The 17,307-nt window shown below is 44.4% G+C and overlaps 1 protein-coding gene across 2 annotated transcripts in view; it reads left to right on the top strand.

The window, feature by feature from the left end:
• The window catches only part of CUL1 (cullin 1), a 275,377-nt gene that overhangs the window by 151,857 nt on the left and 106,213 nt on the right, over positions 1 to 17,307 (top strand). For both annotated transcript variants that reach the window (XM_033930314.1, XM_033930315.1), the window contains 2 exons: positions 1,793 to 1,841; positions 8,139 to 8,270. In XM_033930314.1, the coding sequence (XP_033786205.1) occupies positions 1,793 to 1,841; positions 8,139 to 8,270 (181 nt within the window). The remainder of the gene's footprint in view (positions 1 to 1,792; positions 1,842 to 8,138; positions 8,271 to 17,307) is intronic.

Here is a 17,307-nt window from a genome sequence, read left to right on the forward strand (position 1 = left end):
TTTTTTTTTCCAAGAGGTCAAGGCAGATTTTTTAATATATGGAATGTTATCTCCGAAACAACTATAGAAAAATAGACAAATATAGTGTAAAATATAGACAGCAGATATAAATTCACAAAACACACATTTCGATCACTAAATTGAAAATAAAATCATTTTTCCTACCTTTGTTGTCTGGTGATTTCATGAGTGTCTGGTTGCACTTCCTTCTGACTGTGCATCCAATATTTCTTTCTTTCTGCCTCCTGCTCTCTTCCTCTCCTCCGGACCTCATTCCCTTCACCCAACCAACATCTCTCTCTGTCCCTCCATAAGTCCAACTTTTCTTCCTCTCTCCTCCATCCCCATTAGCATACATGTCTCCCTCTCACTGTCCTCTCATTCTCTCTCTTGCTGCAAAGTGAGTGGGGAAAAGAGAGAGAAAGAGATCCAGGGTGCATCTCTCCCACTCCCTGCCATATCCAATATGTCTCCCTCTCTCATCCCCAGGATCATGTGCAGCATTTTTCACCACTGCCTACCATCCCCATCCATCCTTCTATCATCCCTCTCCAGCACAATGCCACATCTCTCCCTCTATTACTATGTCCAACATTCCTGTCCCTTGCATACCGTTGAATCTGTCCCTCTGTTCCCTCCCCACCACCATATCCAACATTTCTCCCACTCATTCTTCAATTTCCCATTCATCTCTACCTCACTCCTCTCTCGCTATGCCCAATTTTCCTCTTTCTTCCTTTCCCCATGTGCATCATCTCTTTCCCTATCACTCTGACACTCATGCCCAACAATTCTCCCTTTCTATTCCCTCCTTCAAATGTCCCAAGTTAGTGCCCCCTTTCTCCCTCCATCCCTTCTATGGCCCATGTTCATGCCCTCTCCCTTCCTTCTGTGTCACGAGTTCATGCCCCCCCTTCCAGTCTTTGTCCCAAAATCATGCCTCTCCCATGTCCCAGCGCACTCCTTTCCCCCTCCTTTGTCCCAGATCAGGTCCCCTCTCTCCCTTACTTGCTCGAGTTGCAATCTCTTCCTTCAGGGCTGTCTAGGTGGGCTGCTCCTTCTGCCTTCAGTGGCAGTTATTGCAGGGATGCGCAGGCAGCAGTTCACACGTTGCACATGGCTGACCAAGAAGCCTTTCCTCTGATGTCGGAGAGAAGGTTTCTGGGTTAGCTACATGCAGCGTGAAAGAGCTGCTAATGCGTCCTTCCAGAAAGTGCTGCTGAAGGCAGGAAGAAGGTAACTGGGATCCCCTGCAGCCCTGAAGGCTTTCCTCAGACGTCAGTTCTGGCATCAGAGGGAATCTGCCTGGGTCGGCTTCAGTGGAGGGAGGTGGGCAGGAAAGGGGGATCCTCAGCGGTGGCTTCGGCGGTGGGCAGGCAATATCCTTGGCAGTGGCAGCTAGTGCTGCGTACCCCCAACAAGTGGCTTGCGTACCCCAAGGGGTACACGTACCGCTTGTTGAGAAACACTGCTGAAAACATTAGCAATGAAAAGCAAGGTTTCCTTAGTGTCCTAGCCACATACCTACCTTTGGGTGATCTTTACTGTCACTTACACACACGGATGTGTTGATATTTGCCTGAAGACCTATTTTCCCCCTACTTTTTAAAAAACAAAACCTCTACGATATACCAAACTGATACATTCAACTAATGGCTGCTTATTTTCATGCAAGTATAGGTATATTGTTATTTTGTATTTGAGATAGCATAGCATATACATAAGAGCTTCTGCCTTTCTGAATTTTGCTGCTCCTGTTGAACTGAAATGTATTAAAAAATTTTGATTCTAGTTCAAAGAATCCAGAAGAAGCAGAGTTAGAAGATACACTTAACCAAGTGGTAAGATACGATTAAGAATATAATTTAGTTTTTATAATTGTTCACATATTTCATGATCACTTTCTTAAAATTCTAGGTAACCGCTCATACCGATTATATGATCATTTATATATACAGTGCTCCCCCGAGATTCGCGGGGGTTCCGTTCCAGGAACTCCTGTGAATCTCGAAAAACCACGACTACGGTTTTTCATGGGGGAGCCTGAAGAGGGCAGCAGGAGAGAAGCCGGAGTGCCACGGTACGCTCCGATTTCCTGCACTCGCGGCACTCCAGCTGCTCTCTCCTGCCTCTCCCACTGCCCTCTTCTTGTCGGTGGTTCGCGGTCCGAAAATACAGAGAATGACCGGGACCACGAACAACTGGGGGAACATTTTACAGTTAAACCTCAGTTTGCAAGTAATACGGTTTGCACTCGTGCAAATCGTGCCTCACAAACTGAGCGTTGACTCGATTTACGAGCTCTCTCCCCCCCCGGGAAACGGCATCACCCGCCCAAACACAAGCCCTTACCCTGATCTGGCACCGGCACGCAGCACCAACCCAAGATGCCGGTGCCTGAAGATCCTGCCTCTTGCCTGTGCTGGACCTTGAGCATCTGCGCATGCTCAAGGCCTTCTGGCTCTCGCTCTCCTCGAGAATCTCGGAGAGAGTGGGAGCCAGAAGGCCTTGAGGCAGGATCTTCAGGCACCGGCATGTCCTGTGGGTTGGTGCTGCGTGCCAGTGCCAGATCGGGGTAAGGGCTTGTGTTTGGGCGGGCGATTCCGGTTCGCGGGGTGGGGGGAGGAAGCATGCCAGTGGCCTGGGGTTTTTTTTGGGGGGGATGTCATGGGGTGAGGTGGAACAGCACTGGTGGCCTCGGGGCGGGGGGTCGACCATTCAAGTGGAAACTCGCTTTGATATATGAGCACTTTGGTTTACGAGCATGCTTCTGGAACGAATTATACTCTTAAACCAAGGTTCTACTGTATTCACTAGATGGGAGGCCTTTTTATTGGTTTGTTGTTTTCAGTTAATTGTATTCAATACCCACAGAAAACTCTGTGTTGCTTCAAAGTAACAGTGTGCAAAGGATACTTCATGAAATATGTCCATGTTATATATCTGTTCTAATCTTAATAAACTTGATATTCCTGCTTCATCCATTAAGTTAGCATTCAGTTGCAAAAAAAATGTATAATAATAATAATAATTTATTTCTTATATACCACCAAAGCCATGGTAGTTCAAGGCGGTTTACAATAAGAAGAGCTGGACAATCAGCGACATAGTTACAATGTAGAAGCAATGAATTTGGTATACAGAATAGGAGAGATAATGAACAACAAATTCTTAGGTGAGAAATCGGTTGAACAGTTTCGTTTTTACTAATTTTCTAAAACTAAAATAGGATGAGGAGTGCATGATAATGTTACCCAGCCAATTGTTCAGTTTTAAAAGCAGTTCCTCCCAGTTTAAGGAATTCTCTTTCACTTTTATTGAAAACGGAATGCAATTATTTGAAGTTTCATAAACTTTTGAAAATCTGGCAATTTTCTAAATATGTGAATAAAGTCCAGTAGAGGATTGCTCTTTTTCTTAAAAAAAAAAAAAAAAGTAAAGTGTCAGTATTGATGTACAGTCCCACTTTATTCCAAGATCAGTGGATTATTTCTGTCTACCCCCCAGGACTTTGTAAGAAACCTCAAACTTCAGAGACTTAAACCCCTCCCCCTCTCACCTCATTACTGTCCCTGTGAGCATCAGTTCTTCTTCCTACAAGCCAGGCTATAGGAATTTGTCTTTTCTGCTCATGTTTTATTTTGTGTAATTTCAGTCTTTCTGTTCGCGGTTTTTGCCTTCATTCTCTGGATGTTCCCTATGGGGACAGCTCCGACTGTGGGAGATCACAGTCCTTTGGGAAAAGTCTGCTTCTGGAGGGCTTGTCAGTAAGCCCTCTGGACAGCCTGCATGTCAGATCAGAGCTCAGGGCTCATTTCCTTGGGATCTAGCTCACCCTAGGTTTGTCTGCTAGTGGGTTGGGCACAGGCTGGGTGATTCCTGGGAGGCATGCCTGGGATCAGGGCCAGACTGCGTTCCTCCACCAGGCATGCTGCGCGGTGTGTCCGAGGATGGCGGAGATGACTGGCCGTGGACGTCAGGCGATGGGGCAGTCATAAGATTCAAAGTCCAGCTTTCCAGCAAGTTGAGGCTGTTCCAGTTCGATCTGCAGTGTTTTCGTGTCAGCACATATTTCTGTGAGTACAGGCTGACAGCCTGAATCAGAGATTTTGGGGAGCCTTTAAAAGGGGTTATTAGGTGGTTTCCCTGCATGCCTTAACCCCCCCCCCCACCCCCTAAAATCCTAAAATTTCCATTTCTGAGGGTTCTCTGGTTTTCACGGGCTATTTTTAGTCAAAATAGGCACCCTTGGTGGCCATCTTGAATTTTTCCAGATTTGATTTTAAAAGCTATTTTTTTATACTTGCCTGCTTTTGCCAGGTTTTGAAGGAAAACCACATAGATGACCTCCCCAGGGCAGGATGTCATGGATTCATGCCTCATTTGCGGTGGATGGCTGTCAGATGCGCAGCCCATGAGGGGTTTGAGGCTTGCCCAGATTCAACCTCCAAGGAGAGACTTCTAGTGCCTTCTCTCCCAATTCGTGCGAAAATGGCATCAGGGGGCCTTGGGGAGTGTGCAGGTAACATTTTGGCGAAAATCAAACACTTCGCAACCTGGTAAATCTTCCAAACAGTCCAAACCTAGTGCACAGGGGTCGACTCCTGCCACGGAGGATGGATTCCCCCCGGATTTTGTTAATATGCTTTATCGGGCATACTTGGTTAGAAAGTCTCTGCCTGTTTCCCTTCTGCTGGTAACGGGGACCCCTGCTTCAGTAAACTAGTGTCTTTTCTCCTGCATCCCCACAGTTGTGCCTGATACGCTAGGAGGCTGGGGAGAAGTGTGTATGACCGTCCCTGTTCAGGGCCAGTGGGTGCCCTCAGTGCAAGTGGTCCAACAGTTACTTGGAGCTTCAGGCAATTTATCTGGCTTCTTCTGCACTTCGAGTATCATCTCCATCATCGAGCCGTCCACATCTTCTTAGACAATGCCATGGTTGAGACTTATGTCAATCGGTAGGGGGGCACGAGGAGTCCTCTCTCTGAGCGTGGAGGCTCTTCTCTTCTAGTGGGTGGAAAGACATCTTGCGGATGATACCAAAATCTGCAATAGAGTAGACACGCCGGATGGTGTGAATAATATGAAGAAAGACCTGGCGAAGCTTGAAGAATGGTCTGAAATATGGCAGCTAAAATTTAATACTAAGAAATGCAAGGTCATGCGTTTGAGCTGCAAAAACCTGAGGGAACGGTACAGTTTAGGGGGTGAAGAACATATGTGCATGACAGAAGAGCGGGACTTGGGTGTGATTATATGTGATGATCTTAAGGTGGCCAAACAGGTTGAAAAGGTGACGGCAAAAGCTAGAAGGATGCTAGGTTGCATAGGGAGAGGTATGGCTAGTAGAAAAAAGGAGGTATTGATGCCTCTGTATAAGACCTCTGGTGAGACCTCATTTAGAATATTGTGTACAATTCTGGAGGCTGCACCTTCCAAAAGATATAAAAAGGATGGAGTTGGTCCAGAGGAAGGCTACTAAAATGGTGTGTGGTCTTTGTGATAAGGTGTATAGGGGCAGACTTAAAGATCTCAATATGTATACTTTGGAGGAAAGGCAGGAGAGGGGAGATATGATAGAGACTTTTAAATACCTATGTAATATAAATGTGCATGAGTCGAGTCTCTTTCATTTGAAAGGAAACTGCAATGAGAGGACATAGGATGAAGTTAAGAGGTGATAAGCTCCGGAGTAATCTGAGGAAATACTTTGTAATGGAAAGGGTGGTAGATTCATGGAACAGTCTCCCAGAAGAGGTGGAAACAGAGATTGTGTCTGAATTCAAGAGGGCCTGGGATAGGCACATGGGATCTCTCAGAGAGAAAAAGAGATAATGGTTTACTGCAGATGGGCAGACTAGATGGTTCATTTGACCTTTATCTGCTATCATGTTTCTATGTTTGTGGTGCTGTCAGCGACGCACGTGTTAGGAGTGGACAATATTCACGCAGATTTTCTCAGTCAGATTCTGGATCCTAGAGAATGGTCTCTGTCTCAAAGAGTGTTTGATTGCATAGTAGATAAATAGGGGTGTCCCACATTTGATCTCATGGCGACTGCGGCTAACAAGAAATCAGATTGGTTCTTCAGTCTCAGTTGCAAGGCTGGCAGCGAAGGCCTGGCCACTCTGGTGCAGCCCTGGCCACAGGAAGGTCTACTATATGTCTTCCCTCCGTGGCCCATGATAGGGTGTCTGTTGAGAATGATAGTGGCTCATGGAGGTCCGGTGATCCTGGTCACTCCCGATTAGCTGAGGTGGCCGTGGTATGCCTATTTGGTTCAGATTCAACAGGAACAGGGGCTCTTGCTACCTTATTCTCGCCTCCTCACGTAGGGTCTGATCGCGATGTAGGATCTGGATCGCTTTGGTTTGGCTTGGCGCTTGAGCTGATGCTGGATAACAGTAAAGGAAAATAGTTGTGGAATTGGAAGCAGATCAAAACTGTTATGGGCCACAAGTGGATGATCATGGAACACTGATTGCTGGCGTATGGCAGGCCAAATTGTTGGTGCTGGAGGACCCGGTCTAACGTATAGGCTGTAATTTCCCTACCCTTGTCACATTTGATTTTAATTTTAATTGAAATCAATAAAAAACGAACAAATAACCAACTGGTTAAATGATAACATACTCTCTCTAAACATCTCTAAATCAAAAGTGATGCTATTGCCTGGTAAAAAATCAAAAAATCTATTCTCCCCCACAGCAATTCAGTCAGTGACTACTGTACAATCAAATTACTCGGTGCGACATTATACAATATCTTATCACACAAATCAGTACAGTAGTTCAAAAGTGTTTCTACAAACTTTGCATGATTCGCTCTATCTCTAATCTTGAAACTTCCTCTATAAATACATTCACTAGTCATTTCTCAGTTGGACTATTGTAATGCCATATATCAAGGAATAAGCCAAAAAGAACACAGAAGATTACAAATAATTCAAAATACAGCTGTTAAACTCTTATTGAAAGCAAAAAAAAAAGAAGCAATCGTGTAACCCCCCTACTATTCAAAGCTCATGGTTACCCATTTCTCATAGATTGACTTACAAAATTTTACTGACTTTCAAATCCAGAATGACACAATCCCCAGGATTCATTAATAGTTTACTCATCCCATATATACCCACAAGATCACTAAATGTAAGCAAACAAAATCTATTAAACAATTCCATCATTACGTCATATAGTATATGATACGACAAGAAAATCAGTTTTCTCCGTCACTGCTCCATCACTAAGGAACAGTATGCCTATGTCTCTTCGTGAAGAATCTTCTCTTACTAAATTGAAATCAAATTTTAAAACATTTTTATTTAATGATGCATTTGATCATTAATGCCGTATGTAAGCTTCTACCATCTTATTAGATTTTAATACCCTTCCTATTGTTTTTCCCTTTTAATGTTTCTCTTTCCTTTCGATTACTGTATTTCTCCCCCCTTTCCTACTATTTTCTCTTGGTTATTATGAACCTCTAATTTTTTTTAATTTTAGCTTTGTAATCATGTATCATAAAAAAGGAATCCAATGTAGTCTGCAGTGAAGCAAGCAGCAAGCAAAAAAAACAACGGACAAACTGCAGAAATGTACAAGATGCAGGCTTAGTTTATTAAAACTAAAGAAGTGCAGTAAACAATTCAACCTTATTACCAACCAGGGGACCCGACATGGTCCGTGTTTCGGATAACATGCCTTCTTCCTCAGGGGTTCATGGTGGTTAAGGTGTAAAATATGGCCGCACAAAAGATAACAAACCGAACGCCTATAAGAAGCAAATGTGAACAAGCATATACTACGCAATGCCACTTAGATATTTGATAAGCAGTATATCAAATTGTAATAAACTTAAAACTTTGTCCAAATGCATGTATTAAAAATTCAGAGTATAAATATGGAAATTAAGAGTTCGTTTTATTGTGCAAGTTATCCATCTGAGTTAAACAGTTGCTTTTGTTGTAATCTCTATTTCTACTCTCCCTTGCTCTTGATTTTAAGGTGCTTAGAATGCTTCAGAACAAATATTGACAATCCAAAATAAATGTGAGAAAAAAGTTTTGTAAATTTTGACTTTACAAAGCCTGGGATTTTTTTTTTGTTTACTGAGTTTTGCAAAATATTTATCTGTTCAAGATGGTTGTGTTCAAGTATATTGAAGATAAAGATGTGTTCCAGAAGTTCTATGCAAAGATGCTGGCAAAGAGGCTAGTACACCAGAACAGTGCTAGTGATGATGCAGAGGCAAGCATGATCTCCAAACTTAAGGTTGGTGGTATTTTTCTTTTACATCTACTTTTGCTTTCACCATTTATCACTGCATCTCATTTTGATCGGGAAGGCAGGTAGAATAATAATACATCTCTGAAAGCTAAGTGTTACTGTTCTGTCCCAGAGAATTTTGAACTTCCTTATTGTACCACCAGACCAGTTCAGAAACTTGGGTTATGTTGTTCTGCTGGCAGGTGGAGACTAGAACTAATGAGTTATGGTGTCATCCTTTAAGAATCCTTTGCAGGAGATCTGTCAGCTTTTCTGTGCATGGTTTAGTAGGAATTTGTTACCTTTGTTAAGTCATTTGTTTAAGGAAAAAAGGGTTTGAAAAACCCATAAGGCTTGTACTGGCTTGTCATATCTGGTGGTCCCAGGTCCCTTCCTTCATCTCCCTGATCACCTCAGGTTTAAACTTAAGGGGTGGCACTTGATCCTTTCCCCTGTTTGTTAGGAAGTTACTTTGTGTGCCTTGGCTAAGTGTTTCCTCAGCAAATGAATTAAAGAAAAGAAATTTCACAGGAAATGCTGAGGTTAATAGTCCTTAAGGGCCGTGCTGTACCTTTCTAATTGAGTGCTCCAGTTTGTGTTTTAATCATTTGGTGCAGAGGCCAGCTTGTAATTTCAGGGAGAGGTGAAGTTTTGGAAGCTGTTGTTGGAGGTCATTCTACTTGGGCGATTTCAACCTGTATATGTTTGTCTTGCAGTAGCAGCTTTCTATGGTAGTACAGTAGGAGTATTAAAAGCACTGTAGCTCATGTGAAGGGCATCAGTCTGATGCAATCTTTTGACGCAGAGTGAGTCTCTGCAAGGGTCCCCCCACCACCACTACCACCACTATTAATATCTATTCTGTTGATGCACAAAACATTCTGCATGAGGAAGGACTATCCCTATATCTGTAGTGTGAGAGGTGTCCAATGAATCTATAATTTGCGCTATTCTTGATCAGTTGACTTTATTTTTCAAATATTGTGCCAAAGTGTGACTTGCGTTATTATTTTCAGCATAAAAGCGAGAGTTACGTGTATTCATTATAAAAAGAGCATCTTTATTTAATAAAGAGTTGTATTCATATTTTAAAGACTGAAGTTTAGAAAATGTTTGGGGGTTGAAGTCCAGTATGTATTGGGATTCTAAGGATTTAATATTTCTTTCCAGTCATTCAATCTGTCGACCAGTTATGAGCAACTTAGCAGATTTCTCTGAGGTACAAAGGTCTGAAGCTTGCTTTGAGCGCTTTTTCAGAGCTAGTGAGTGACCAATTTCCGTGATACCAGCCACCATTCTGAAGAAATCAATTCCACATCAAGATGGTCCTCCAATGATAACTCCTTAATAATAATAATAATAATAACTTTATTCTTCTATACCGCCACAATCTTGCGACTTCTAGGCGGTTTACAATCAAGATAGCTGGACGTTCAGCGAAATACAATATGTAGATAATCAGATGAAATACAGAGAGCAGAGACTTTAAGAAAGCAAGAGTATAGAAATACAATTTTCTGAGCAAGAGTATAAGATGTACATTTTGGTAGGTAATGTCCGACAGGACCTGTTTGGAATAAGTAACAACAAAAAATTACGATAAGATGTAGATAACAGTTTATATGTATCACATTACCGTGAAATTCAGGTGGGCTAAGGAGGGGGGGGTAAAGGTAGGGGGTAAGGGGGACCGTTAATGGGGAGAGTGGGTCAATTGTTTAGGTATTTCAGGAACAGGTATGTTTTTAGGCGTTTCCTAAATTCCCTGTAGGTAGTGGGCGAGAGCAGTTGATCTAGGTCTTTACCCCATAGGGCTGCTTGGTGAGAGAGAATGTGTTCGTGGTGTTTTTTCAGTTTGCAACCTCTAACTGGAGGGGAAATTAATTTTGAGTGTGTGTTTCTCTTGCGTTTGTTATTAGAAAATGAGAAAAGGTCCATTATGTACTTGGGGGTAAGTCCATTTAGTACTTTGAAGCAGAGGCAGGCGAATTTAAACCTTACTCGGGCTTCCGTTGGAAGCCAGTGCAGCTGCCGATAGTAAGGTGTCACATGGTCGAATTTCTTCAGCCCGAAGATCAAGGTTTATTAACATTTGATTTATCGCTGAATCTGTTTACAAAGCGATGTACAATATAAAACATAAAATATAGATATACAATATTAAAACTCAATAACATTAAATTAGGACAGGACAAACTTGAGGCGGAGGGAAAGAAAGGGAAAAGATTACATTTGTCTTAGGAAAACAAAAAGGGAAAAAATCATAAGGGAAAGGGTTGGATTAAAAATTAAAATGCTAAGAAAAATTAAAAAATTAAGAATTAAAAGCATCTTTAAAAAGGTGTGTTTTCAAAGATTTTTTAAAAGAATGTAAATCTCTTTCAATTGCAATAAATTGAGGAAGAGAATTCCACCATTGTGGGCCCATGACAGAGAACATATCTGCTCTTCTTGTTCCTATTGTTTTCAAAGAGGGTATGACTAATAAATTTTGGGAAGATGATCTTAAAGAGCGAGAGGGATTATACGGAATTAACATTCTTGCTATAAACTGAGGTTCATTGTAAATTAAAGTTTTGAATATAAGCAGTAAAACCTTGTATAAAATACGATGGCTTATAGGAAGCCAATGGGCATCGATTAATAAAGGAGTAACGTGGTCAAATTTCTTTGCATTGTAAATCAATTTAATAGCGGTATTTTGGATAATTTGAAGTCTGACCGTAGCATTTTGCATTATTTGAAGACGTCTCATATTCTTTTGTGAGATTGCTAGATCAGTACGAGGGATTGCACTAAGATTCTGAATGCTGACGTATCAAAGTATGATTTAATGGATTTGAGTTTCCAGAGAGTAAGAAAACCCTTTCTGAATAGGGAGTCCACTTGTTCCTTCATAGTTAGGCATTGGTCTAGAGCACAAGTGTCAAAGTCGGTCCTCGAGGGCCAGAATCCAGTCGGGTTTTCAGGATTTCCCCAATGAATCTGCATGAGATCTATTTGCATGCACTGCTTTCAATGCATATTCATTGGGGAAATCCAGAAAACCCGACTGGATTCCGGCCCTCGAGGAGGGACTTTGACACCCCTGGTCTAGAGTAATACCTAATATCTTCATGGTGGGCTGGATAGGGTAGTTGAGTTTATTGATGCATAGTGGGGTTTTATTGTCAAGCGGATGAGGGGAGGCAACGGAGAATTTTGTTTTTTCTGGGTTGAGTTTGAGCTTGAAATCTGTCATCCATTGTTCCATCTCATTTATCTCCCCAACCCCAAGAAAACCAACTGACAAGGGGGAGAGACAAGAAGAAACCTCAATCTAAATTAATCAGCAAATTGCACATAGTGTGAAACAGGAGAACCCTCAGTAACACAGCCACCCACTAAGGGAAAGGCTGTCACCGGCTGACACTCAGAAAGAGTGTAAACTGTGAAACATCCCCGGGTTCTTCCTGTGAGTGAGAATAAATCAAGTGCACCCCCAAAAAGTGCTACGTGTGAAAAAAGATTCTAGAAATCAAAAAAACACACTATGAGGTTAAGGAATTCTTGTCTCTACTCCTTGCCAGGGGGGCCAAACAAGGAAGGAAAGTGTCCAAATCTGTCCAAATCAAAACCAAGCCAGTCAATAAATGGCCATTTTCTGCCTTACTTTCCAAGCCACGCCGGAGGAATCACCAGTCTTATTACAGTCCAGTTGTTCCTGAGGAAGGGGGTGTGCACCCCCGAAACGGAGTCCCGTTGGACGGATGATGTTACACATCGGCTGGCTGTTCTACAGTCTAAAGAAGCTAAGTACTTCCATTTATTGACTGGCTTGGTTTTGATTTGGACAGATTTGGACACTTTCCTTCCTTGTTTGGCCCCCCTGGCAAGGAGTAGAGACAAGAATTCCTTAACCTCATAGTGTGTTTTTTTGATTTCTAGAATCTTTTTTCACACGTAGCACTTTTTGGGGGTGCACTTGATTTATTCTCACTCACAGGAAGAACCCGGGGATGTTTCACAGTTTACACTCTTTCTGAGTGTCAGCCGGTGACAGCCTTTCCCTTAGTGGGTGGCTGTGTTACTGAGGGTTCTCCTGTTTCACACTATGTGCAATTTGCTGATTAATTTAGATTGAGGTTTCTTCTTGTCTCTCCCCCTTGTCAGTTGGTTTTCTTGGGGTTGGGGAGGTTTTGTAGCAGTTATATATTTTTCCTCCCTATACATTTTTGGGTTCTATTTTGTGTTCCATCTCATTTATGGCATCGGATGCCTTGGGAATGGTTTCCGAGATAGAGTTGGCGAATGGGATGATGATCATAAAGTCGTCTGCGTAGCTGAATAATTTTATTCCCAGTTGGGTTAGTTTCACACCTAATGAGGACATGTAGATATTGAAAAGCAGAGGGGAAAGCGGTGACCCTTGTGGCACTCCGGATGAGTTGCTCCAGGTCTTAAGTCTAGGAAGATGCAATCTTTTGACGCAGAGTGAGTCTCTGCAAGGGTCCCCCCACCACCACTACCACCACTATTAATATCTATTCTGTTGATGCACAAAACATTCTGCATGAGGAAGGACTATCCCTATATCTGTAGTGTGAGAGGTGTCCAATGAATCTATAATTTGCGCTATTCTTGATCAGTTGACTTTATTTTTCAAATATTGTGCCAAAGTGTGACTTGCGTTATTATTTTCAGCATAAAAGCGAGAGTTACGTGTATTCATTATAAAAAGAGCATCTTTATTTAATAAAGAGTTGCATTCATATTTTAAAGACTGAAGTTTAGAAAATGTTTGGGGGTTGAAGTCCAGTATGTATTGGGATTCTAAGGATTTAATATTTCTTTCCAGTCATTCAATCTGTTTTTTACTTTCTTTATTATTTTTTTTTCCCCGCTTAATAATTTTTAACATTACCTCTAATGGTAGCTTTAAAGATGTTCCACCAAACATTAATTCTATAGTTATTTATATTATTATGAGAGAAGTATTCTATCATTTTATCTCTAATATAATTATTAAAATTATCATCATATAGGAGGGCGAGGTTGAATCTCCATGGAGGTTTGAAAGTCTTAGGAAGAACATTATCAAAAGATAAGGAAATTGTAGAATGATCTGATATAGGGCTAGATTCACTAACCTCCGTTTGCGATCTGTGGCCAAGTCTTGGCGGGCGACTGATTCACTACAGCGTCCTCATGCAAATGTAGTGATCGGATGCACGCCCCTTACCGACCCCACCGATCGCTGCAGAGCGATCCAGATGCATTGACAGATTATCCTCTTTGCCTATAGGTGTGATCTGCGCATGCTCCTGCTCTCCGCAAAAGCGAGGTCAGCACAAGGGGGGGGGCTATGGAACAGAGCGCTTGCCTACTGGACAACGAGACACTTTCAGTGAAGTCTGCTTTCAAGACCAAACTTCAGGCAACGCTGTAGTGCAGCCTGCTTTTAACCCGCAGGTTAAAACCGCAGATTAAAAACACAGGCTCGCAGGGCGGCTCTTCTTTTTAATGTTGATGCATATGTAAAGGTAGATTTACATTTCTTTGTTTACTGAACGACAGGATTAGCTCCTACCGCTGTTTCTCATTTGCTTCTATTTCGGAGCACCCATTGCCCAGTTCCCCCTAGGCTCGCAGAGAGGCAGGGCGGCAGAGAGCAGAGTTTTTGCACAAAGGCTGCAGGGCTGAGATTTCAGGGCGGCGGAAAGCAGGAAAGGATGTGAGCGACTAGTCCTCAGCAGTCACTTTTTCTTTTGATCGGTCAGCCCTTTTGGTGTTCCTAAATTTGTTAGTGAATTGAGGCCCTTCCTACTTTGCATGCCGTGTCCCCTCATTTGCATGCGCGGATCGGGTATGGATATGCTCAGGAGGAAGTAAGTGAATTGGATCGGGGTTGCAAAGTGGTCGGGACATGATCGGTGGGCTTAGTAAATTTATCCCATAGTTCTGCTTAATATTCCAAGTGCCTAGTGGTGGTAGCAGCAGGTCTCTGTTCCAACAGATTTCAAAGTCTTTCCTTATCTTGATGACTGGGTAATCAAGGATCCGTCAACACAAAATGTTAGGGCATCGGTCAGAATGCTCGTTTTAATACTTCAGCTTGTCTGCGGTGTTCTTTGCTCACATGTTTAAAGACAATAGACTGTTTTCAGTCCAATTCTTTATATGTGAGGTTGCAAACCATTGGACTCCTGAGGAAGGCGTGTTCACCGAAACACAGACCGTGTAGGGTCCGGTTGGATTTTTATCACAGTATTTTTTATCATTGTACTTTTTTAATTGAATTTTCATGGTTTTATATGTCAGTGTTTAATAAATTATCTCCAGAACATCTGTATCCACAGTTTTTGTTTTTGTTTTCATTGCTGAATTTTTTTTTTCCATTTAGGTGATATACTGTGGATATGTGATATACATGTGAAAAAATTAGGACACTCCAAGAAAAGTTCTTTTTTTTATTATTTATCTCTGGAAAAGAAAGTGATGTAATTGCAGGTAAACAATAAAAATTTCCTTGATTTACTCATGAAACAAAAGATAGCCACAAAAATGTATATTCTAACTGAGGAATAAATTAGGAAACCCTAATAGCTAGTGCAGCCAAAGGGGTTTTGGCTGCAATAACTGCAGTGAGACGCTTCTTGTAGCCATCTAACACTCTCTGACATCGGTCTGTGGAAAGTTTGGCTTACTCCTCAGTGCAGAATTCCTTCAGCTATGAGATGTTTGAGTGGTTTCTTGCATGTACAGTCCGTTTTAAATCACTCCACAGCATCTCAATAGGATTAAGATTAGGGCTTTGACTCGGCCACTCCAGGGCTCTCCATTTCTTAGTTTTCAGTCAGTCCTTGGTGGATTTACTGGTATGTTTTGGATCATTGTCATGTTGCAGGGTCCAGTTCCACTTCAGCTTTAATTTTCTTACAGATGGTCTCACATGTTCCTCAAGTACCCTCTGATACACGGTAGAATTCATGGTGGATTCTAAGATGGTGAGCTGGCCAGGCCCTGCTGCATCAATGCATCTCCAAACCATGACACTTCCACCTCCATGCTTCACAGTCAGTATGAGGTTCTTTTCCTGAAATGCTGTATTTGGTGTATGCCAAACATGTCCTCTTTTCTAGTATCTAAATAATTCAATTTTAGACTCATCTGTCCAAAGAACACTATTCCAGAAGTCCTGGTGTTTGTCTACGTTCTCTCTGGCAAACTTAATTCTGGCCTTGATGTTTCTCTTAGAGAGCAAAGGTTTCCACCTTGCAAACCTCCCATGCAAGTTAAATTTGTGCAGTCTCTTTCTGATTGTAGAGGAATGCACTTTCACATCAGCAGTAGCAAGAGCCTGCTGTAGATCCCGTGATGACATTGTAGGGTTTTTGGAGACTTCTTTTAGCATCTTGAGGTCTGCTCTGAGGGTCAACTTTCTTGGACGGCCAGACCTGGGCATGTTGGCAGTTGTTTGGAAAGTCCTTGACTTGTACACTATTATCCAGACCGTGGAATGACTACCGTATTTTCGCGGATATAACGCGCACCATTGTAAAACGCGCACAGGGGTATAGCGCGCAGAAATCACGATGATATGTACAAAAACTTTTCTATACCGCGCTCAGGCATATAACGCGCATGCTGCCCGACTCTCCTTTCGCCCGCCCTGACTTTCCGTGCGCTGTCCCGACTCTCCGTTCACCCCCCCTGACTTCCGTGCACTGTCCTCCCTTGAAGTCCTGTCCCCCCTTGAAGGTCTGTCCCCATCCTGAAAGCCTGATGCCCCCCCCGACGTCCGATACATCCCCCCCCCCCGGCAGGACCACTCGCACCCTCACCCCGAAGGACCGCCGACTCCCCAACAATATCGGGCCAGGAGGGAGCCCAAACCCTCCTGGCCACGGCGACCCCCTAACCCCACCCCGCACTACATTACGGGCAGGAGGGATCCCAGGCCCTCCTGCCCTCGACGCAAACCCCCTCCCCCCAACGACCGCCCCCCCCAAGAACCTCCGCCCGTCCCCCAGCCGACCCGCGACCCCCCTGGCCGACCCCCACGACACCCCCACCCGCCTTCCCCGTACCTTTGTGTAGTTGGGCCAGAAGGGAGCCCAAACCCTCCTGGCCACGGCGACCCCCTAACCCCACCCCGCACTACATTACGGGCAGGAGGGATCCCAGGCCCTCCTGCCCTCGACGCAAACCCCCCTCCCCCCCAGCCGACCCGCGACCCCCCTGGCCGACCCCCACGACCCCCCCACCCCCCTTCCCCGTACCTTTGGAAGTTGGCCGGACAGACGGGAGCCAAACCCGCCTGTCCGGCAGGCAGCCAACGAAGGAATGAGGCCGGATTGGCCCATCCGTCCTAAAGCTCCGCCTACTGGTGGGGCCTAAGGCGCGTGGGCCAATCAGAATAGGCCCTGGAGCCTTAGGTCCCACCTGGGGGCGCGGCCTGAGACACATGGTCGGGTTTGGCCCATGTGCCTCAGGCCGCGCCCCCAGGTGGGACCTAAGGCTCCAGGGCCTATTCTGATTGGCCCACGCGCCTTAGGCCCCACCAGTAGGCGGAGCTTTAGGACGGATGGGCCAATCCAGCCTCATTCCTTCGTTGGCTGCCTGCCGGACAGGCGGGTTTGGCTCCCGTCTGTCCGGCCAACTTCCAAAGGTACGGGGAAGGGGGGTGGGGGGGTCGTGGGGGTCGGCCAGGGGGGTCGCGGGTCGGCTGGGGGGGGGGGGGGTTTGCGTCGAGGGCAGGAGGGCCTGGGATCCCTCCTGCCCGTAATGTAGTGCGGGGTGGGGTTAGGGGGTCGCCGTGGCCAGGAGGGTTTGGGCTCCCTTCTGGCCCAACTACACAAAGGTACGGGGAAGGCGGGTGGGGGTGTCGTGGGGGTCGGCCAGGGGGGTCGCGGGTCGGCTGGGGGACGGGCGGAGGTTCTTGGGGGGGGGGGCGGTCGTTGGAGGGAGGGGGGTTTGCGTCGAGGGCAGGAGGGCCTGGGTTCCCTCCTGCCCGTAATGTAGTGCGGGGTGGGGTTAGGGGGTCGCCGTGGCCAGGAGGGTT

This window comes from Geotrypetes seraphini, chromosome 2, assembly GCF_902459505.1.
Source record: "Geotrypetes seraphini chromosome 2, aGeoSer1.1, whole genome shotgun sequence".
NCBI classification, from domain to species: domain Eukaryota; kingdom Metazoa; phylum Chordata; class Amphibia; order Gymnophiona; family Dermophiidae; genus Geotrypetes; species Geotrypetes seraphini.